Source organism: Xenopus laevis, chromosome 4S, assembly GCF_017654675.1.
Source record: "Xenopus laevis strain J_2021 chromosome 4S, Xenopus_laevis_v10.1, whole genome shotgun sequence".
Lineage (NCBI taxonomy): Eukaryota > Metazoa > Chordata > Amphibia > Anura > Pipidae > Xenopus > Xenopus laevis.
In genome coordinates this window covers 76795818-76819428 of record NC_054378.1, presented here as the reverse complement: position 1 = coordinate 76819428, position 23611 = coordinate 76795818, and the positions used below count along the sequence as shown (strand labels likewise).

The 23611-nt window shown below is 36.9% G+C and overlaps 1 protein-coding gene across 1 annotated transcript in view; it reads right to left on the bottom strand.

Moving 5' to 3' along the window:
* The window catches only part of shisal2a.S (shisa like 2A S homeolog), a 49606-nt gene that overhangs the window by 7993 nt on the left and 18002 nt on the right, over positions 1–23611 (bottom strand). Inside the window, exon 2 of the mRNA XM_018259850.2 lies at positions 18207–18346. Within this exon, the coding sequence (XP_018115339.1) occupies positions 18207–18346 (140 nt within the window). The remainder of the gene's footprint in view (positions 1–18206; positions 18347–23611) is intronic.

Here is a 23611-nt window from a genome sequence, read left to right as displayed (position 1 = left end):
ATATTGTTTTTTTTTTTATATAAATTCTTTATTTCTTCACTTTATCAGTGAAAAAGGGGGGTACAAAAAAAAGAAAAAGGAAGCGGGGGGATTATCAACATTATTACAGAATAGAAGTATATGCATCCCAATAGGTAGAAAGCGGATAACAGGTTATTTCTATGCCAGAAGAGCTATTCTGCATTCTTCATATCATTAGACATCCTTACTGTTAAGTATAGCTAGGGGATGTGCTACTCGTGTAAAAATCTTTATTGTTATTCTTATCCAAACCCGCAACATTTGAGTTTGGCAAAATTCAGCATATCCTACTTCACATTCTGCATAAACCCCTTTAATAACTTCTCCTTCCTAGATAGTTTTTTTACTTAGACATAGGGATCAGTCATTGTCGTGATGTAAATATTCCAGAAAGAAAATAAAGAGGGGGAAGCAAAAATAAATCAAAAAGGGGGAACAGGATCAGAGTGATGTCGTTTATCGTGCAGATCAATTGCTAGAATATTCTGTTTGCCCGATGCTAAAGCAGGGTATCGGGTATTGGTACATGTAGCATAACTTTTTCATATATGGCATCTGAGTGAAGATATTTAGAACATGGGAGTGTGTAAAATGCATGGAGGGAAGAGCGCCAGGAGCACCTGTATGTATACTGTCACTGAACCCATCTCTTCACTAGGTGGTCTCTTTTTTAAAAGCTTTATGGTGTTTAGGAGACTAAGGCCTTGTATTCCGGTGTTTCTGTATATCAGCCAGTGGCACCACTTTTGTCTGCATTGAGTCTCTCGCGTTTGTCCTTCTCCAGTGTCCTTTAGTCTTTCAAATAGATAGAGTTCTTGCACTTCCTCCGCCCACTCTTTAATTGTGGGAATTCTCTCTGATGTCCAATATTTGGGTATTAGGGCTTTCGACCTAACATCTCTATTTTTAAATCTGAAATTACAGGGTTTTTTCAACAAAAAAAAAAAAAGTACCTATAATGATATTCCCTATGACAGGTTATGCAGGCTAAGTCTGTTACAGACAAGCCCAATTGATAATTTTAAAATTGTGTAATTCAAACAGTGGCACAATTTCACTCTATTGCTGGAATTAAATTTATCCCCGTGTGTCCAATTTGCTGATGAATCTATATGTGATTTGTATTGCATTCTTTTGTGACCTGCTGCCTGGAATTCCTAGTCATGCTGGGTATAAACTGTAAATCGAAAATAATTGTAATATTTTATTATTATATTATATATCATGAATAATATATAATTGCACTGGCAGATTATAATAAGGGATTTTAAATTGGCCATCCACAGGGAACAATATGTGAAGATTTCAAATAATCTGGAGTCATCCAGATGTTCAGGAAATGTTGATCTGCATTTAATGAGCTTTGTTGAGACCCAGCGTGTATTGGTGGGGCATGGACACTTTTTATAGGGAGTTGAAGAATGTATGTATTTATTGATCACATATGGAATGTATAACACATCTTGTTTAAGTAATTTAATATTTATTCTTGTATGAAATAATTTGCATTTATGCCATTAATGGAAACAACAATTTAAATGCATTTGTCGATGTATGTACCCAGAATGTACTCCAAAGGTGAAAGGTTAAGGAAAGTTTAAATACTTCCCTTGTGTTTGGTTTTGCACACTTGATAAAGGGCCAACGCCCGAAACATCTTGTGGAGCACTTTTCCCCAATAAAAGCACTTTGCAGTCATAGCTACTGTCTTGGATTTGTCCTGCTTTCTATTATAATACTGACTGTATCAATTTGGGTGTGGACACAGGACACCTTGCAGGAGATTCCACCTACATAAACTAAAGGTGAGCTACAGCCTATTTATAATTGATTTACCGGATTTGCTGTGTTTGACTGTAGCACACAGCTCAAAGAGCCCTGTTGTTATGTTTCAATTGGGGAATGGAGAACAATAAATCACCTCATTGTTTGCATAAAGCAATACTGAAATAGAACGGATACTGGGACAAGGGGATAACCTAGCCCTAAATTTGGGGAGTCCCCCCAATAAAGAACCGATAGAAGTTACTATTATTTGAAAAAAGACTCCTGAACTTGAAACTACACCGCTCTACGTTGACGGAATATGTTTGTTCTAATAAGATCCCTAAAGGCTTAAGGGTTAATAATAAACCGAATTTATGCACTAATAACCAGTTGATGTGCACGCGATGGCAAGAAATAAGTAGTAAGTGCTCAATTGATTACATGATTCTGACTATTGAATGCCTCGATACAGAATTCAAAGACTTACTAGAAACCCTTGAAAGCAAAAGTTGAAACTATTAAGAGTTTGGGTGCAGCAAAAGTGGAAGCGGCACAGGCTGAACATCGGGATATCCTGAATAACCTGCAAATAGAAATTATTGAGCGTAAACGGCGCAAGTTCCAACGTGATAGCCGCGATTACGAAACTGGGCAGATCTACACTTGGAGAGAGGAGCGCTACAGGCAACATCATAGAAGGAGCGTGGACGGATTACCAGCTTACCCCAACACCGGAGAAAGAAACAACCGTGATGCGCCAAAGCCGAACGACTATAGAATAAAGGAGTACAGAGGAGACCGTAGACCTCCGGACACTTTTTATAGGGAGTTGAAGAATGTATGTATTTATTGATCACATATGGAATGTATAACACATCTTGTTTAAGTAATTTAATATTTATTCTTGTATGAAGTAATTTGTATTTATGCAATTAATGGAAACAACAATTAAAATGCATTTGTCGATGTATGTACCCAGAATGCACTCCAGAGGTGAAAGGTTAAGGAAAGTTTAAATACTTCCCTTGTGTTTGGTTTTGCACACTTGATAAAGGGCCAACGCCCGAAACATGTTGTAAAAGCACTTTGCAGTCATAGCTACTGTCTTGGATTTGTCCTGCTTTCTATTATAATACTGACTGCAAGATCAGCTCTATACTCTTACCTTTATAACATTTAAGTGATTACTGGCCAATAAGAAAACTATACCTCAAATTATGTAACCCTCCCTTTCTCCTTTCTTTCTCTATTTTGATTTTTCTCTAAAGAATACTAATATCTTTACAAAAAAATTGTATCCAAAGCAAAATGATAACAAGTTGTAAATATTGTTGACTGAGAAGCAAAAGGGACCTTGTAATTACCACCATGGTAAGTATAAAGAACAAAGCTTCTTTGTGCCATGTATTCATTTCTGCAGAAGGGTATCCAGCATATCCAGTATAGACAAGCACAAGTATGTGCAAGAACTTTAATTCTGCCAGCACAAAACATATATGATCATAATTGAGAAAGAAAAAAGGGAAAACCCTACTGTATCATTGGGCAATACAATCATATTTAGCCATATTCTGTATAAACAGAATTTTTGCATTAAATGAATAAAAATGACTAAAATTATAGAAAACATGGCAGTAGTTGAAAGATGTATTGATGACTTTTCTTTATCTACTGTTTGTTATGCAAAGGGAACAGCCTTAACATAGGTAAGGCAATGGTGTGACTATAGACATGTCCAAGTAAGTTCAAGAACTTTATTAAATAGCACTGAGACTATTAAATCCGATTTGAAGTATAATCACATACCACTACATATGGAAGACTAGTGTAACATTCCTGAGCTTGAACCAGTGGCCAGCAGGTTGTTGTGTAGTCTCTGGTACTGCTGTGCCATACAGGCAGACAGCTGTGGGCAGATTTATTAAAGGTCGAATTTCAAATATCTGGGAATTTTTTTTCTTACTCTAAAAAATTCGAATTGAATGGGAGGTTATTTAAGATAAAATGTGAATGTCTAATATTCGATCAAATAGTCCTGACCCGAAAATTTGAATTGAATTTGAATTGAATCAAATTCAAATTGAGTTTTCCCTCGGAAAAAAACTTGAATGTCAGGAAGACAATTAACATATTCAATTGGTTCATTGCAATTGACTTGTAAAAATGAACTCGGCAGGTTTTAGGTGGCAAATATTAGAATTAGAATTGTTTCCATGGTCGAGGTGTGATAAATCTCACATACGAATTTACATTGTAACTGGGGGATTAAAATGTGTGAATTTTGACACCTAGGGGCATATTTATCAAGGGCCGAATTTTGAATTGAAAAAACTTTGAAATTCAAAAAGACCAACCGAAATTAAGTCAAAGTTTTTTTTGGTCGATTAGGTCCGTTTTAGATCAAATAGGTCCGTATTCGGCTGAATTTGAATCGTACGAGACAATCGTAAAGAGACAGTACATGATAAATTTTGATTATCTAATTTTTTTAATTTTTTTCAAATTCAAATCGACTTTAGACTATGCCTTAGTCGAAGCACACAAAAAATAGTTCGAAATTAAAAAAATTTTCATTCGAAAATTCACCTCGACCTTTGATAAATTTCCCCCCCAAAAAAGAAAAAGGGAAATTCTAATTTACTATTTGACCCTTAATAAATCTGCCCCTAAAGGCAAGGTGCACAGCTATACATCTGCTTGTATTCCCTGGTAGGCATGGGGAACTCAGCTGTTGCCAATCTGCGTATTGGCCATAGGCCTGACTTTAAAACCCCCTGATCTGCACTGACTCCCTGCACATTCGTTTGCCTCACAATTTAGCTCCTGTTCTCTGGTTCTGCCTCGGCCTGTCTGACTACATCCAGCTCCTGTCCAGAAGGAAAACAACTCCTTCCATACCAGCTCCTTCCCAGAGTATACACTTGGCACTCCTTGCCTGCCCCTGTGGGAGTACTGGATTCTCGTGAGGTGAGTCCTGGTGGCACCTGAGTAGTTAAAGGCCAGGCCCAAAGCCAAAGGTGGATATTATAGGCAGAAGAGAATGCCTAGACAAGAATCCAGTCACTCCCGTTGGGGTTTGAGTTTGCCATATGTCACAACCAATTTCCAGTAGCAGTGCATGAGTATATATTAGACACAAATAACTAATTTATAGTTGTATATGATATATCAATTTTTAAAAGCTAGTTGGAGGCATTCATTCTAAATTACAACAACATTTAATTTCTTAATAAAGCAATTAAGAAAAATGCGAGAATGATGCAGTACCATATATCTCTTTAGAAGCAAAAATTCATGTTTTTTTATAGCTTGGTGGAATAATAAGATGGGGAAATTATGAATATTTGCACTTAATTTTAATGTCTCCATTATTTGCAACATTGCAACTCAATCATTTCTTAAGGCAGTTTTTTTGTATCAAGAATAGATCACACCTCTACCAGAATAAATTGTGTAGGACTGAGTAATTAAGAAAGTAAAATAAATGAATGCTGTGTTGTAACATCATGCATTTCCATCATGTATAACTGTACCAGTATAAACTGGTTTATTCCATGAAATGGCACTCATTTTGCTGTTAAAACGTTGAAGAACAAGGCAGTGGTTGAATGATAAAATGATGAGTTTTTTTCATCTCTGTCACTGTTGTGATTTAATTGTGATGAGATTGGGAAGACTGTGCTGCATCGAAACAGGTTGAAAGAAGCCCAGGAAATTGACTGTAAGAATCACTGCAATAATGACATAAATAATCACATACCGTAAACAAATGTTTATCTTCTTTAAAAGTAAAATGAAAAGAACATGTACAGAAATACATGTGCAAACATCCTGCTTAGGCTGTCCAATATTTGTAAGAATGGTTCTTATGGAGTATATAATATAATATAGTACTGAATCCCCAGGAGGCACGGTGGAAACACTTTAAGGGACACCACAAGATTTAGCGTAATCCACAAGGATTTTGAAGAGCGTGGTGCCAGCTTTGAAGTAGCTAAAGATAGAACAGATGTAATGTTTTACTTAAAGCATCCAATAAAACTGAAAATAAAGGAAGACCCCTTTTATAGCACAAGGTTCCAGCAAAGGGTAATTTAAGAAAATAAACTTTATTCACCTAATGTGTATGTGTGTGAGTGTGTGCTCGCATTAGTGTAACCCATTGTTGGAACACTCACTTACTTTGGCACAGTTGCTGTAGTGATCAGGTGACCTGAGCCTCTTTGCATGAAAGATACTGGAAACTGGGATTTACAGTAGAGTGCCTCCACCTAGTGAGCACTGAGGAGTTACACCTCAGGGGAACTCCACCAGGAATATAAACCGCACCGTTTGCAGTAAACCGATATAACTTTATATAGCAAGATAAATAATAAATATTAGAAAAATAGAGAAAAATAAAAAAATGTTAATGCAAACAACAATATAACTCCTGCCCTGGGGAACAGGTGTGGACTATCCAACCTCTGGCACAGTCTTTCAATGCCACAGTCACAAAGTAAACTCCGGGTGGAAAATGCCAATTAGCACAGTTTAGTTCTTGGCAATTTGTCCCTTTCCCCAAGAGCTCTTATGTCCCCAGGTAGCGCTACTTGCTCCAAAGTACCTTTCCCTTTGGTTTTAGTAGCCTTTCCCACATAGCAGGTACACAAACAAGACCTGCCGTCACTCTGGGGAATCACATGTGGACAAAGTTTCCACACACAAGAGACAGACCCCAGGCTTTCTTTATGTCTGAAGCTCAAATTCTTATTCAAAGCAGAGCACACGGCATCCCTCTCCAAGCTCTCCCTGGTCAGTCTTTCCAAGCAGCACTGGCATCTTTGCCTGGAAATTGACTCTAATCTGTTTAACCCCTCTGGTACCGCAAACTGGACTTTTATCTGGTGAATCTGCATAGCAGGCTTTCTCCTTGCTTCCGACTCCAACCTTCTACAGCTGTCTGTCCCTGACAAGCTCTTTTATAAGCTCTTCCTGCCAACCCCATGGATTTGGCTGCAAACCCAGGCTCTTCCTGGATCCTCCTCTCTTTCCCAGATGTCCTCTGGGGCATTCAGCCAATCAATCACTCCCTTGCCTGTAACTGGTCTCTGATGTCACAGGCAGAACGGGGGAAGGCTTGTCTGACCCCCTACATTAGCATCAATGTTTTTGTGATCCATGAAGTACTGGTTCTGGCACTTTACATTAACTTGTAAAGCATAGAACTGTTACGTTGCATCTGTCTGTTTGCAACCCTATGCTGTGTATCTTTTAGCCCACAGATCTAACAATGGGCTCTAACTTTCCCAGTTCCTCTGTTGAAGCCTTTCTGCTATCATATGAGGCAATCCAAAAACCAAATTAAGTTACTAGATCATAGCGCACCAGGTTCCCAGAGTGTCCAGATGGATGCCAGGTGTATCTACTGTACATGGAGTAGTTTGGGATGATGATTTAAAAACAGAAGCACAGTACAGGCAAAGATGATGCAGAGACTAGTGAGAAGCTGAGCCAAAGCCTGTTCCACAAAAGCCAGAAAAGGATAGGCCGCGGGAAAGGTAGGTACACACCAGAACCAGTAACCAGGAGCAGAGTAACAAGGAGTTCAATCGCTAACTGGGAATAGGAGCAGAAGCTAGAACAATTAACAGGATGCAGGAGCGATCCTGGCTCCTTTGCTGCTGCCGCACCCCTCCCCCACGTGCTCACCTTTTTGCGCTGGAGGGGTCCGGGGGGCTTATGATATCGTCAGAGGGGTCCAGGATACTAGCAATTATGCTCTCTGTGCAAGAAGAGCCAGATTTCCAGTTTAAAAAACAGGGATTTGGCTCTTAAAGTTACCAGGGGCTGCATTTTTGATGTCCCTGGAAACCAGTGGGGAGCTTCCGCCTCAGGCGTCCTGTCTCACCCCTGACAGGATGAGAACTACATACTTGGAATAAGAAAACTAAAAAGGAACACCCAGGTACTCATTAAGTGAGACCTATAACATTACTATACATTTTTGGAAGTGAATAGTCAAAAGGGGGGGTGAACAGCTTGTAAATTATACCCGATATTTATCATTTGATTTGATGAGGGTGATGCCAAGTCTCACAGGATATAAAGGATTATATTAGATTTGGCTAGTAATCTTGCTACAGCATTGGAGGCACATATATGTCGTGAAACAGGTAATCTTCCCATATTTACTGAGAAAGCTTCTGATGTGTGTTTTGTGTAAATGTTCAAAAAGGTTAAGAATGAATGTATTTAATTGTTTGCAATCTGAATTAAACTGTCTCCATATATGCTTTGTATTAGTAATATATATATATATACATCTATATGCAATCATTTATTCATTCCCCGATTAAACATACATGAAACTTCACCTTTGATCCTTGATATGGAAAAAAAATGATTGAATAAAACAACACAAATTAAAATCACAGGCACACAGTCTCTTAATAATGGTACTCTCTGGAATAAGCCCAGGGTCATTGTAATAATCACTCACATACTTAATGACACATTACTTTGGATAGATTACAGACGGTAATATTCTAATTTAAACCAATATATCACACCACAGGAAAGTGAAAAATCACATAATTTAAAAATAATTGGTACATGGCAAGCAAGTGCATTGTGGGTAAGGAACATGCTGATTAACATGCACAAATTTTCACTTCTTAGAGTAAAGTAAATTACAGTAAAGTGACTTACTGTACTTACTTGATTATACGTTCGAAATACGTTTTAAAAATTGGGATTATTTGATTATAATAGAGTCTATGGGAGACGGCCTTTCCGTATTTCGGAGCTTTCTGAATAATGGATCCCATACCTGTATTTCAAAGGACAAGTGGTGCTATTCCATGTTCTAATCCTCTAATCATATCTCTGCCATTCAACCTGGTGTTGATATTTCTTTTAGGCCCAATTCACTTACTTTGCAGGTCCATTTTCAGCCCACTTGAATAGGGTAATATTGCCGTATTCAATCTAACTTTCTCAGCATCTAAGGTGAGTGGGTCCTAGAACATCAGAAAATGTTTTGTGTTCTACAAACAAGATCCTAGACATAAGGTCTTGGACATGACAGGGATATAAATTTTTTAAATCATGTCAGTATCTTTTTTTAAAAAAAGCAGAGGATGTGCTTTATAGTGAATAGAGTCTCTAGTGAATTTCTTCAGAATACATTAGAGGAAATCAAGATATTGGAAAGATGTTTATTTGATATTATGATCATTCTTGTTCATAAATACTTGAAATAGACATGCCCTCGGAGCTCTGGATCTGCCCTTATTCTAAATAGAATTCATTTCCTGAACCTTTCATATTTCTGGCAAATATATTTCTCCGGTAGATGTGATTTATATTTTACTACAGCTTCTATCTCAATCTTATAACAGTCATGCTTTTTATAAGCAGTGGAAGATTATTTGGTGAGTTTTACTAATATGTAGAATAAAAAGAAAGAAAGTGTGCTTTTAGAATAGGCCAGATGGGAACAGGCTTGGAATTATTTTAGACCCATAATTATTAAAGGACAAGACATTTGCAGAAATGTCTCATTAAATATTACATTCTTTTATAATTATTTAATCCTATTTAAAGGATATAAATCTTTATATATTAAACAAGAAACATGCTCACACAAGAATTAAATTATTTTACTAAATATTCCAAATGGTTTATCAAAAATCTTCAAGGAAACATTCAGAGCCTGGAGGTCATGGGTTCTTAACGTTTTCCCTTCCAAAAATTGGGGCATATATCAGTGATTCTATGATGGTTATAGGCGCAGTAATACCAAGAAATAAAAGTGTTTTAAATGAATGACAATGTAATGTACTGTGACTATGAAGATTTTCATTCATCCAGGTCATGGTATATCTAGTATAGGTCAATCTAAAAACAACTGGACTTGCTGAGTAATCAATGAAGACGTTTCACTACTCATCCGAGCAGCTTCTTCAGTTCAACTGACTGGTGTGGGAAGTTCTTGGCATATAAACCTCTGTGAGTTTCTTCAGATGTCACCTCTTTGAAGAGTTACAATGTGCCATTGTAAATGGATTAGTGGAAGAGTTTATATGCCGAGAACTTCCCACACCAGTCAGTTGAACTGAAGAAGCTGCTCGGATGAGTAGTGAAACGTCTTCATTGATTACTCAGCAAATCCAGTTTTTTTTTTTTTTAGATTGACCTATACTAGATAAATGTAATGTACTGTTGCCCTGCACTGGTAAAACTGGTGTGTTTGCTTCAGAAACATTACTATAGTTTATATAAATAAGCTGCTGTGTAGCCATGGGGGCAGCCATTCAAGCACAGGATACACAGCAGACAACAGATCAGTTCTGAAGAATTCTATTGTATACTACAGAACTGATCTGTTATCTGCTAAGTAGCCTGTGCCTTTTCTCCCTTTTCAGCTTTGAATGGCTGCCCCCATTGCTACACAGCTGCTTGTTTATATAAGATATAGATGTGTTTCTGAAGCAAAAACACCAGTGCAGGGCAACATTACATTATATTTTCATTACCTTAAAACACTTTCAATTTTTGTGTTACTGTTCCTTTAATGAAGACCGTACTTTGCTAAATTTAGCACACATGGCACAATTTGGTTGACTAAATTGGTCTGTAAGCTCTGTAAGTTTCATTTACAAGCTTTACAAAGCTTTTAGAGTTACTATTTACTATAAAGACAATGTTCGTAGCTGCCATTAACTACTGAACTTCTTCTTGGGCCATTGCCAGCTGTCTATGTATAACTCTCACTGGAGCTTTTAGGCTTTTATTGAGTTTGGTTAATTAAAGCATGTATCCTACCTGTTGCCCAATGAAATATCCCGAGCAGGCACTTTTATCACAGAAACATAACATGCTATTACAGTACAGGTCTTATTTAGAAGAGCAAAATCCATTTACCTGCAGAATGTAAAATAACAGAAGACAGAATTGGAATTGGCAATCACTATAAAAGCAGTTATAAAGCTAGAATGTATCTAACAGAAACATGTTCAGCTGGAAACTGAGGATAAGCAAACTCATTACAACAACCATTAGCCCCTAAAGATTACAAAGGAATATAGTACAGTTTGTTTTAATATACACATTGCTGCATCCTGATAAAGATCAGGGAAGAATAAAAAAATTTTACTGTATATTAGGACTTTTATAACTGTGGCCATTAGATGACATGAAAATACAAATAAAAAGACAGCAGATCCAGAAGGTAAGGGGAATTTAGATATTAGGTATTATCACATGAATCCACTGAGAAATACCAGATGAGGATCTTCCTGTTTGTAATGAATAATATATTCTCATTACAAACAACTTAAAAACTTAGCACTGCCACCTGTCAGTACTTGTGTAATGGTTCAGTTCCTATTAGTTTCCACAGTCTCTTTCCATCCAATATCTGTGTCTGCTTCCACCAACCCATTTCAAATGTTTGGTTATGTGTCAGGAAAGAATTACAGATGATGTAATACAGGGGAGTATTCCATATTCCCAGAATTATCAGGTGAGGGTTGTCAGAATGCAGTGAGGCAAATTTGGATAAAGCTTCAGTGCCTTTAAATGTTCATGTGGGAATTTTAAGGAATTGTTGAGAAGAGGACAACAAGCAGAATGAGATGGCACCCATCAACCCCAACTGCATTACTTTGCATTTTCTAAACAGGCACAGCAAACAGGTAAGTACTTTTAGCATTTCTGAATAGGAGCGGGAAGGAAGCCTAGGGTTTTAAAAGTTATTTCATTCATGTGTGCATGAATGTAGACTGTAAGTTTCAATGGAGCAGGGGCTGATGTAAATGTGCTTTGTAATATGTGGGCGCTATATAGATAGGGGAATTTTATAAAAGTGATACTGCACATTATTGTATTGTATACTGTATTGTTCCTCTTGTGTCACAGACCTTCATGTGTCATAGTCACTATAAAACCCTGTACAACAAACACTGTAGCAAGAAACCTGTTTCTGAGCATAGCCATCACATAGACTGCAGTTTGACAGAGCACTATAATAATATAGCATAAACTTTAAAAAAATACAAAACACAAATGTTTACTGGGAGGTAAAGCCGCAAGAGTTATTGCTGCTATAAATAAAATAAAATTAGAAAGAGGTAAACCCAAGAAACCTAGACTATTGCATTCAAAATCAGTTAACCGAACCAACCCATGGCAAAGGGAAGTATAATAAGAGCTGAAATCCTGAATAACAATCCCAAGTTAAGGAGGGTGGTGTTTGACAGTGGCAAAAAGTTAAAGGGATAATGTCATGGGAAAAAAAAAAATTTTCAAAATGATTCGGTTAATAGTGCTGCTCCAGCAGAATTCTGCACTGAAATCCATTTCTCAAAAGAGCAAACAGATTTTTTTATATTCAATTTTGAAATCTGACATGGGGCTAGACACATTGTCAATTTCCCAGCTGCCCCAAGTAATGTGACTTGTGCTCTGATAAACTTCAATCACTCTTTACTGCTGTACTGCAAGTTGGAGTGATATCACCCCCCTCCCTTTCCCCTCCAGCAGCCAAACAAAAGAACAATGGGAAGGTAACCAGATAGTAGCTCAGTAACACAAGATAACAGCTGCCTGGTAGATCTAAGAACATTCAATAGTAAAAACCCATGTCTCTCTGAGACACATTCAGTTACATTGAGAAGGAAAAACAGCAGCCTGCAAGAAAGCATTTCTTTCCTAAAGTGCAGGCACAAGTCACATGACCAAGGGCAGCTGGGAAATTGACAAAATGTCTATCCCCATGTCAGATTTCAAAATTGAATATAAAAAAATCTGTTTGCTCTTTTGAGAAATGGATTTCAGTGCAGAATTTTGCTGGAGAAGCACTATTAACTGATCGGTTTTGAAAAAAACATGTTTTCTGATGACAGTATCCCTTTAATAGACGATGGATGCCTCTGAAGGTAATTTAGATAAAGGGAACAGAGATACAACAGGGCGTTCCAGTTCAAATGGAGAAGTGATGTTAATGTCAAATTTTCCAGGTACATAAAAACAGTTGAATTATCTTTACATTGCATCCATCGCACTTACAATTAATTTCAAGTTCATTTATACAAGACGACCCAGGGTTATCATTGCTGTTAATCAAGTATGACTTTTCTCTTGTAAATTGCAATCCCTAATTCTCCCAGAGCAACAGAATCATAATGAGCTTTCAAATAAAAAAAAACTCCTGTGTATATACACCACCCATACTCCATCTACTGCCATCCAGTTGAGCAGGTGGGTCAATTCCAGTTAAAGTGATACTGACACTAAAATTTTTCTTTTCAAAATATTAATCTACATTAAAAGTTAGTATAAGTCATGTTGATCGTTTTTTGCTGATAGTTCTGCTTTTGTAAGTAATTGTCACTAACATTTCCTAAACCTGACTGTTTAGCTTCCCTGACTGTCCCTTCTTAACCTGTTAGTTGCTAACGGACTACTGCTGCACAAATATGGCAGGGTAGTAAGAAAGGTAATGTAAAAGCATCAGGCAAATACTTTTATGGCAAAATTCTGATCTGTAGTTCTGCTAGGCCATTGCAGAAATACAGAAGGAAGAGTTACGAGGTTGAACTATTTCCAACACATTGATGAAGAATCTTGGGCGCCATTGGTTCTTAAACAGAAACAGTAGATTTATTGAGATGAGATGGCACAGTACTTACCTAGTTCCACAAAATATTCACAGTATAATATTATGCACCAAGTTTACACAACATGTGTGCCTCATCTGACATACCAAGACCTCACAGTGAGCTCCAAGAAATTGTCTTTTCTACCTAAGCCCTACCAGTTACGTCCCTATAGTCTGGCAGGTACTACCTCATGAACTAAACAACACAATACTCTCCTCGGTGGAACAGGAAACTGAATAGTTCACATTTTTTGTCTCCCCATTCCTAGATTATGTTATAACAGGAACAACCTAAGGCTATTCTCACATCATTTTATGGGGTTCCTTATCCTCACTCTGATTTGGCCTACTTAATTTGTAATACACATTTTACCTCAGTTTATTCAAATGTTTAGGCATTTTCATATAAGTTTGCTATCGGCAGATAGAAGTGTAAGGTAAACCTAGAGATAAGAGGAGCTATTTACGACTGCAACTGTTGTGTGCAAATTGCAGTTTTCAATGCACTCACCATGTTTTTACCCATAATGCAATGTTTTTTTTACCCATAATTACAGCATCATTGTTGTTACCAGAGGGAGTTGTGCCTGACACAATAGCAGCTGATATATGAAAAGTAATTCAGCTGCTCTTGAACTTTGAGTGCCAAAAGTATCTGACTTCTGGCGCTCACCATCAAAATTAAATTTGTTCTTTCGACATAAGCATGCTGCATTTATTGGTGTATCGCACACTAGGAACCCTGGAGCTACTGCCACCTTTGGAAGTAATTCCAGGTAAGTACCTTTATTGAATTGGATTTCTTATCCAACTGACTGCAGCCAATTTAGAGGACACCACAACTGCACTTGTGGTCAAACTGTGGAACAGAAAACTGTGGACTACAAAAATTTCTTTTTATAGAAATGCTAATGAAATATGGTGGATATTCTTAACAAAAGTATGATTATTTAATAGAGATACTTGAGAGAAATGGGTTCAGTGAACAACTGCCAGAGAAATGCTGTCATTCTGCAGCACCTGACCTTCCAACAGTAAAACGTTTTTATTTGTCATTGCACACTAATGTGTATTCAGATTCTCTAAATAGAGATTAAACAAAGCCAGGAAGGTCTCCAATTTAGCTACTTGCTGAGTCTATGGAAAAAGAAAATAACAAACAAGCAACAGAAGGTTTCAGAAAGAACTAAATGTGTCTCACATAGTGCAGAATGCAGGTCAAGGACTTCTAATCATGAATGTCTATTTTTTTTACATCTGTTCATCTATGACTGCAGATATAACTGTTCAAGGACTGCTTTGAATGGTAACACAATTTCAACATTTTTCAATGCTTGTATCAGGTTTAATCCTATGAAATTCAGTCCTGCAACTATGTCATATATAATAGTTAATACATAGGTATTAACACTGTTTTAGCTAGTCTTATTAATAGGTAGGTTATTGGAAATATAATCAGCCTTAAATAGGAAATCAGAATGGATAGTAAAGGACCTGTAAACGTAAAATAAAAATAAATCACATCACTTGACATAACAATTATTTCTATCCTATACATTAAAATTATGATATTATACAAAGACATCTATGGTGCCACTGAGTAGAAATGGGGCTATAGAATCCCTCTAGAGGACCACATAAAAGCCGTGACTCTAGCTGGTTAGCCTTGTGTGTCAGCCTAGTTGTAAAGTTCCTTCTTTGAAAGAGAAGTTCCAGTTTCTATACAGTTCATTCGTGTTGTATTTAACTATCATTGGTTGTCTGAAAAAAAGCTGTTTGTTATATTAAACAAAGGCATGGATAATACATATTCATGACCTACCCATGAAGCCTACAAAAAATGCAATTGTTGGAGGAAAGATTCCCTCTTCCTCTCGGTAAATGCAGAGATTAGTAGTGAGTAGAAAGCTTTAGAGAGGGCTTTTGCGTATGCCCAGTCCCTACATCACTTATTTGCATACTAATAATGATTTTGGCAACAACTAGGATTAATGCAATGCAAGTGAATGAGTAGGTCCCAGGCATGTGCACTAGCTTAGAACCCCACTGACCTGTCCTCATCTGCATGTCCCCCTGACATCAAATAAGAGCAAATGTAAGCAATGTTAAACTTAAAGTGAATTTTAAGTGTCATGGAAATTATGCATTTTGCTAAACTACTGAATATGTCCTCTAAAGGAGAACTAAAGCTTTACTAAAGAAGTAGGCTGGAAATGTTGTACATTATGTTTTGGGCTTCTATACCAGCCCAAGGCAACCAAAGCCCTTTAGCAGTAAAGATCTGTGTCTCCAAAGATGCCCCAGTAGCTCCCCGTCGTCTTTTCATGCTCTGTACTGCTGTCACTTACTGAGCTTAGGACTGACTCACAATATACAGTACACATAGAATATACTGTAAATCACAGAATAAGTCTGATTAGTAATGAATACTGTGCTATTACTATATGGTAGCACAGAAACAACTAGCATAAAAATTTAATAATCAGCATCAACTTATATTACAGGCCAACCTAATTACCTTTTTTAAGTTTAGCTTCTCAATAGCTGCTCAGAGCCCACTGAACATGTGAGTGTCGTAGACACTTTCCAAGATTGTGACACCCTGTGGCAAGTTTGAAGTCCTAGATCATTGCTGCTATTGAGAAGCTGAAAGGCTGGTGCAATAAGTTCAGTATATAAAATATGGCATTTTTAGCTACATTCAGTTTCAGGGTTTAGTTCTCCTTTAAGATACCAAACATTGACAACTGCACAAGAGCCTTGATAACGTTATACTCCTTGGCAACGGAAATTACAATCACAAAGTTTTGGAAAATTACCTTTATCCTCAATTCCCACTTTAAGGATAAAATTAACTGGATTATGACTAATGAAAGCTGACAAGCATATTTATGGATAGACATGAACAATTCAGGAAAATCTGGGATCCCTGGTATATATATTCTTTCCCAACTGCAGAGACTCTCTCGAGTCTCTCCATACTCATTCTAGGGACTTCATAGGCAATGTCAAACTGAATGCAGCTGCAACTCAGTGATAACAGTTTTCATATATATATATATATATATATATATATATATATATATATATATATATATATATTATCACTTGCTACATTGGTGTGTGTTATACAGTCTAACAGCACTGGAGTAAAAACTGTCCCTGAATCTAGCAAAAACAGTAGAAATGTATTTTATGTGGTAATCACATTTTTATCGGTATGTTTGGGGGGGTGAAATCGTTAATAGCAAAATGTAAATGAAGATAATAGGCAATCTAGCCTATGTAGTAGTAGGATAAAATCTCTGTAAGTGTCTGTAAGTGTAGTTATATACATTCTGGGCCTAAGGCAGAGGTCCTTAAAAAAAGTCAGCTTTTTTATAATATTTAAAGTGATTTCAATCATTTAGAGGTGCCTTACATTTTGACAGTCTGCAGCAAATTAGCCTTTCCTTGGCCCTAAAAAAAAGTCAGCCTCCTGAAGGCAGGCGTAAAGAGAAAGAGAGGAAATAAGTGGAGATATTGGTTGGTTAATAAGGTATTCTTATTCTTTTATGTTGTTCTTGCAATCTCCCAATATCCCCAACAAGATCATTTTTATAATAATATAACTGTGGAAAGCTTGCAGATTCCCAGCATAGCTATATAGTTACATACTCTTCACATTCAAGTATTTTATTAAGGGTTGCCATCTGTTTGCTTTTGAACTGGACAGTCAGGTTTTTACACCCGCTACCCAGTTCAAAACTGCTTGCACAGTTTTCAGAAGTCTGAAAATGTGGCAGTCCTGTACCCTGCTGCACTTGAGATTTGGACAATCATGGACTGCCATGTCATTGTCCCGCCTCTCAGCATCACTGTCCTGGCCCTTTATGTCACTGGCCCGCCTCCAACATAAAGCGGTCCCACCACTGATGTCACTGGCACCCCCCTGTGCAGATTCCTGCATTTTAAAAGGTTGCAATCCTATCTTTAGTTCATATAAGAAAATCTCTACTTTTTCAAACCCAACACACATCATAATGCAAGACGAACTCTATCTTTGACATCACAAACATTGTTGTGCAAGAAGTGATGCCATTCACACATACGCATAGACTACAAGACACACAAGAATATGACAATATGGCACCACAACTTCTGGCAACACCAAGTACATATTGGTCTTTCAACACACAATAACATTTGAACAAGACACCTTCATTGCTAAAATGTGCAGGTGCCCTCTATTATACAGGACAAATGTGGACAAGGCTGCATTGTGGGTAAAAATACAGAACAATCTGCATTGGTATTTTAAAGTTGCATAAAACACCTCGTAACCAGCAAAGTGCATTACAGTGATGCTCCAAAAACTGTAATATGCAATATGCAGTATTTTAGGTTATTTTATGTGCATATTTTTCCTGATTGTCTCAAGTAATGAGGCTCTGTTTTCTACAACATAATCCATCAGTATTTAACCATTCTGCCCTGTTTCCATTACAAGTACAATCTGATTCAAGTTTTTATTTTAGAATTAACACTTTATTTAAACCTATTACTCATATATTTTTCTTTGTGCACTATTCCTAATTGTCTTTTAACTGCATGTACTTAATTAAAGTCAGTCTGTAGTGTAAACCGTGTCTCCTTGAACTGGTTTTACAATGTGTGTAATGTCTATTCTTTGTTTTCTGTAATAGGCCCACTTTCAGGTTCAGGCCGACCAGGGCAATATTAAACAGTTGCTTAGATGTAGCTGTATGTAGAATGTGATCCACAAGAAACTCACCTGTTGTCTGTAAGCTCAGACCGGTGTCCAGCTTGTTGTGTGGCTTGTTGCTGATAAAGAGATAGCAGAGAACACACACAGTAATGATAAATGCCAGCAGAACCACAGCTGCTATGGACAGGCCCACAAGAGCTCCCACACTGTAGAGACAGAAATAATATATTAAGGTTTCCTTTTTTAAAATATTCTATGTTTATTCAGATTTTGGATGAAACAAGGAGAAGGGGAAGATATTGCCATAAGTACAATTGTACAATTAACCATAAGCATGAGTATGACATTTTTCTTTTAAATAGACCCAGTTGTAGTAATATAGCTATTGATGGATAATAATTCCAGATGGTATTCATTCCAGAGTTAAAAAAGAGTTTAGCTTTGTAATTGACATACCTCTTTAATTAATTAAACTGACTGAAGGATAGATCACAAAGAGTGGCAGTATATAGGGCATTTTCTAATTGGATCAGTGTTGTACAGCAGGGGTCTGTACTTTGCTTTTTAATGTGTTTATTATTGACTTTGAGGTTGGCATTGTAAGTACTGTCTCTACTTTTACTGACAATAATAAATTGTTAAAAACTATAAGTTCCATGCAGAGAGTTTTGACTAAATTGGAGAGCTGGGCAGCAAACTGGTGAATTCAAGGTTATGCATTTTTGTAGAATTGATATAAATGCAAGTTATATGCTAAATAGCAATTTGTTGGTAGTTTCCTTAATTTAGAAGGATCTGGGGATTTTTGTAGATAAATTGTCTAATACAAGGCAGTGCCATTCTGTGGCTACTAAAACAAATACTGTACTGTACAAGTACTGTCTTGCATAAAAAAGAGCATTAAAGGGGACCCATCACTCTAAAAAATTATTCCCAATCTTATTTTATCACATTAGTCAAGCAAAATGAACTTTAATTGCACTATATAAATTATTTGAATCTTGTTTCCTTTGGTCTGGGAACTCATAATTATAGCAAGAAGATAGAAGCCATTTTGTGGACACTGTTATTAAGGCAAGCATTTCAACATCTCAAAATATTAACTTTGCACCAGAATGGCAGACCTGATGTCCATACCAATGCACTGGCTACACCATTAAACGGTGAAGAGAACTGTGGGAATGTGTGGAAAACAATGACATCTAGGAAGTGCAAAATGGAAAGTGAAAGTAAGGCATTGAGGTGGCAGGCAATATTAGATTGACAGCTGAGATTCTTAAATTAGTTTACAACTATGAATGATTTAATAAAAAAAGTATTTGGATTTCATATTTAATTTGAAAAGGACTTTTATTATACAGCTTTTTATGTCTGGGTGACAGGTCCCCTTCAAAGGAGAACTAACCCCTAAAAAGGAATATGGCTAAAAATGCCATATTTTATATACTGAACTTGCACCAGCCTAAAGTTTCATCTTCTCAACAGCAGCATCTTGGAAAGTGTCTGCGACACTCACATGGTCAGTGGGCTCTGAGCAGCTGTTGAGAAGCTAAGCTTAGGAGTCATTGCAAATTATCAAGCAGACAATGAGGCTGACTGTAATATTAGATGATACTACAGGGCTGATTATTAAATTCTGATACTAGTTGCATTGGTTTCTATGCTGCCCTGTAGTAATTATCTGTATTAATTACTAATCAGCCTTATATTGTGACATTTATATTCTATATGTACAGTATATTATGAGTAGGTCCCTAAGCTTAGTTAGTGACAGTAGCACAGAGCATGTGCAATGAATCAGCAGAAAAGAATATGGGGCATCTTTGGAGACACAGATCTTTACTACTAAAGGGCTGTGGTTTTCTAGCCTACTTCTTTAGTAAGGCTTTAGTTCTCCTTTAAATCAAAGGATGAAAATGTAATTTTGCCTCTCTATAGGTCACAGGTAAGGCCTCACCTTGCATATACAGTGCGGTTTTTAATCCTTAAGAAGGATAATAATGAGCTAGAGAGAGGGCAGAGATGTGTAACTAAACTGTTTAAAGGGACAGAAGATTTAAATTATGAGTGTAGACTGTCACGGTTGGGGTTTTTTTATTTGGAAAAAAGATGTGAAGGGACATAAACAAGTATAAAAGAGGATATTATAGAAATATACAGGGAGATATTTTCCATAAAATTGATCATCGCACCAAAGGCCGCCTCTTAAGACTAGAGGAACAGAACTTTCATTTGAAGCAATGTAGGTGGTTCTTCACAGTGAGGGCAGTGAGGTTGTGGAATGCCCGGCCGAATGATGTTGTAATGGCAGATTCAGTTAATACCTAATAGATATTGGTATACATAGTTTGTGTGTATGTATGGGCGATGGGTTTTATTTGGACAGGTTGATCTTGAGGGAGTTTGGTCTTTTTTCAACCCAACTTATCAATGGAACTATGTATTTGCCTAAGTTGTGGGCCAAATTGAGCTTATCTGATCTGAGCTGCAGAGCACATCCCTAGCCCAGTGAGATGGTCAGTTGATGACAGTTTTTGTCCAGCTAAGCCTATTTCTGAACAATCCCCAACTAGATAATACTTTGTACTTTCTGTTTTGTAGGAAACTAACAAATGCACATCCCAAAGTCTACAGTGAATACTACAAAAGTAAACAAACCCTGGAATCGTGGCTGAAGTTAGAGGAGAAGATGCCCCAAGAGAGTTCCAGGCTGTACCTTTTGCAATTTTTTTTTCATTATGTGGTACCAAGGCTCCCAAGACAGCTGCCCAATCTTTAAGCCCTTGAACAAATGTGTGTGCAGTGAACTAACTCCATGGTGCTGTTAAGGTAAGCATGCCAGCTGTGAAATAACAGCTGCAATAATGGAGCAAAGAAAAAATATTTGCTAACTTGGCAAGCAAATAAAAAGATATATGTAGATTATATTAAAGGGGTTGTTCACCTTCAAACAACTAGTTGTTATCAGATAGATCACCAGAAATAACGACTTTTTCCAATGACTTTCTATTTTCTATGTGTCACGGTTTTTCTAATATTGAAGTATAAAGTGTAATTTCTCTCCTTCTGAAGCAGCTCTGGGAGGGGGGGTCGCCGATCCTGTAAACTGTTCTAAATTGATATATTTAGTTGATACATTTCTAATCTTTGTCCCTGCTGAGCAGAATCTCTGGGTTTCATTACAGGCAGCTCTTAGACTTGATACAATTGTTGCTAATACTCCAGAGATGCTGCTGAGAAATGTATCAACTAAATGTTGCAAAATTGTAACAGCTCAGAATCTGCACCTGGATTACTGAGCTGTCAGACTCAAACACCAGAGACAGGAACATTCAACTTTAAACTTAGATTTTGGAAAAAACGTAAAAAATAAATAATGGAAAGTAATTGGAAAAAGTCATTATTTCTAGGGAACAATCTAAAAACAACTAAATTGAAAAAAGTGTTTGGAAGGTGAACAACCCCTTTAACTGATGTTCAATTATATGATGGATTTGGCTGATCTCCTTAATGTAAAAAAATATTACTGCCAGATTTAGGGGAAATCAAATTGTATTGAAATTCTAATGTGTAGCTGACAAATTATATTGAGTCTTATTTTGTCCTTTACACATAAATTCCATTTGTTATTTTTATTGAGCATTAAAAATTCTCCATTTGATAATGTTGATCTGAACATCTTACCTGATAAATTCTAACTGGAATACTCTCATAATAAACTATAGGGATTATTTATGAGCACAAGTGCAGTGTGCAACTTCAGATGCAAGTCACTATATTCCTATATATAGTGTAGTGTTTTTCTCCATAGAGGGGAACATTTACCTATACATATCTATACAGACCTATCACACAAGCACAATATACACACAATATACACACACAATACACACACACATACACATTCAGAATAATAGTAGTGTGTTTGAAAAAGTGAATAAAGCTCAAAATCCTTATTATAGCTTTTATTTCCATACACGCAAATTCATTGGGAACACTACACATTATATTCCAAATCAAAACATGAACAAAATGTATCAATTTTGTGTTATTACTTTACAGAAAGTGAAGAAAATGAAATATTAGGCTGTCCAAATAATAGTGGTGTTTGCATTCTTCTTAATAAATTCAAACATTTACTGCAGGCATGTACAAAGTCAGGCCAGGGGGCCAATTGTGGGCCATTTTCAAATTTACACCGGCCCTCCAGCACACGTAGCGGTAGCAGTAATATTTGGGTACATAAGTGAAATGATCTGCCACTTGGTCTATACTGCTGCCTGTGTGCTGAAGGTGTTAGCAATAGACACGTACTGGTATGTAGTGACGCCCCGCTCTTGTATACTTCTGTAGGGCTGAAGGTGCAATAGACGTATTGACGTGCCAGTATAGTAAACTGATAAAAGTATATGAGAGCGTCACGTCACTACGTGTCTATTGCTTACACCTTCAGCACACAGGCAGCAGTATTGACAAAGTGGCAGATCATTTCACTAATGTGCCCAAATATTATTGCTATGGCTACGTGATTCCTTGTTGAAATAAGTTAAATGATGTTTATGGTTCAAAGAATGTCAGGCTGAATGGTCGGCCATCACACATTTTCACCTCGTCAAATCTGGCCGTTGTTACAAAAAGTTTGGACACCCGTGATTTACTGTATAAACTGAAAAATGTTTCAAGATTTTGCTTTCATTTGAATCACTGAACTAATTATTTAGTTGAATAATCAGTGTTTGTGTGAACTGCTGCACATCTGTGTTAAATGGAGTCGACCAACTTCTGGCACCTGTTACATTCCACAATTCTTCTGCATTTCTGGGTTTTGCCACAGAAACACAAGTTTTCTATTGGATTAAGGTCCGGAGATTGGCTTTCTGATTTAGCTCTAAATTGAGATGCCTGACTAAGTTTTGCAATTCTTATTATGCAGTGTGAAGGTTTTCTACACATCAAACAATGCTGTGTGATGTTTTGTTAACACTGTCTAACTCCAGTGACATGTGATGTTGTAATTTTAGTACCTTTTCCACCACTACATGTTTTTAAAGTTCAGTTGGTTCAGTCAGTTCAGTTGGTTCCAGAAATAATTACTTTTTCTAATTACTTTCCATTTTCTATTTGTGACCGTTTCTCTAATATTAAAGTGTAAAGTTTAATTTTTCAACTCGGGGGGGGGGTTTGCAGACTCTTTAGGAAAAGTATACCTCAAATAATGTAGGTCTCTATAAAAAGATATTGCATAAAACAGCTCATATGTAAAACCCTGCTTCATGTAAATATACTTTTCTAATAGTATGTGCCATTGGGTAATCATAAATAGAAAATTGCCATTTTAAAAAATACGAGCTGGCCCCTGGGATCATATGATTCACTGTGCACACAAACACACCAAACAAACCATACTTGTTAGGTCATATGAGCCAATTAACAGACAGAGTTCTGTCTTTTGTTTCAACGCTTCTTCCTGT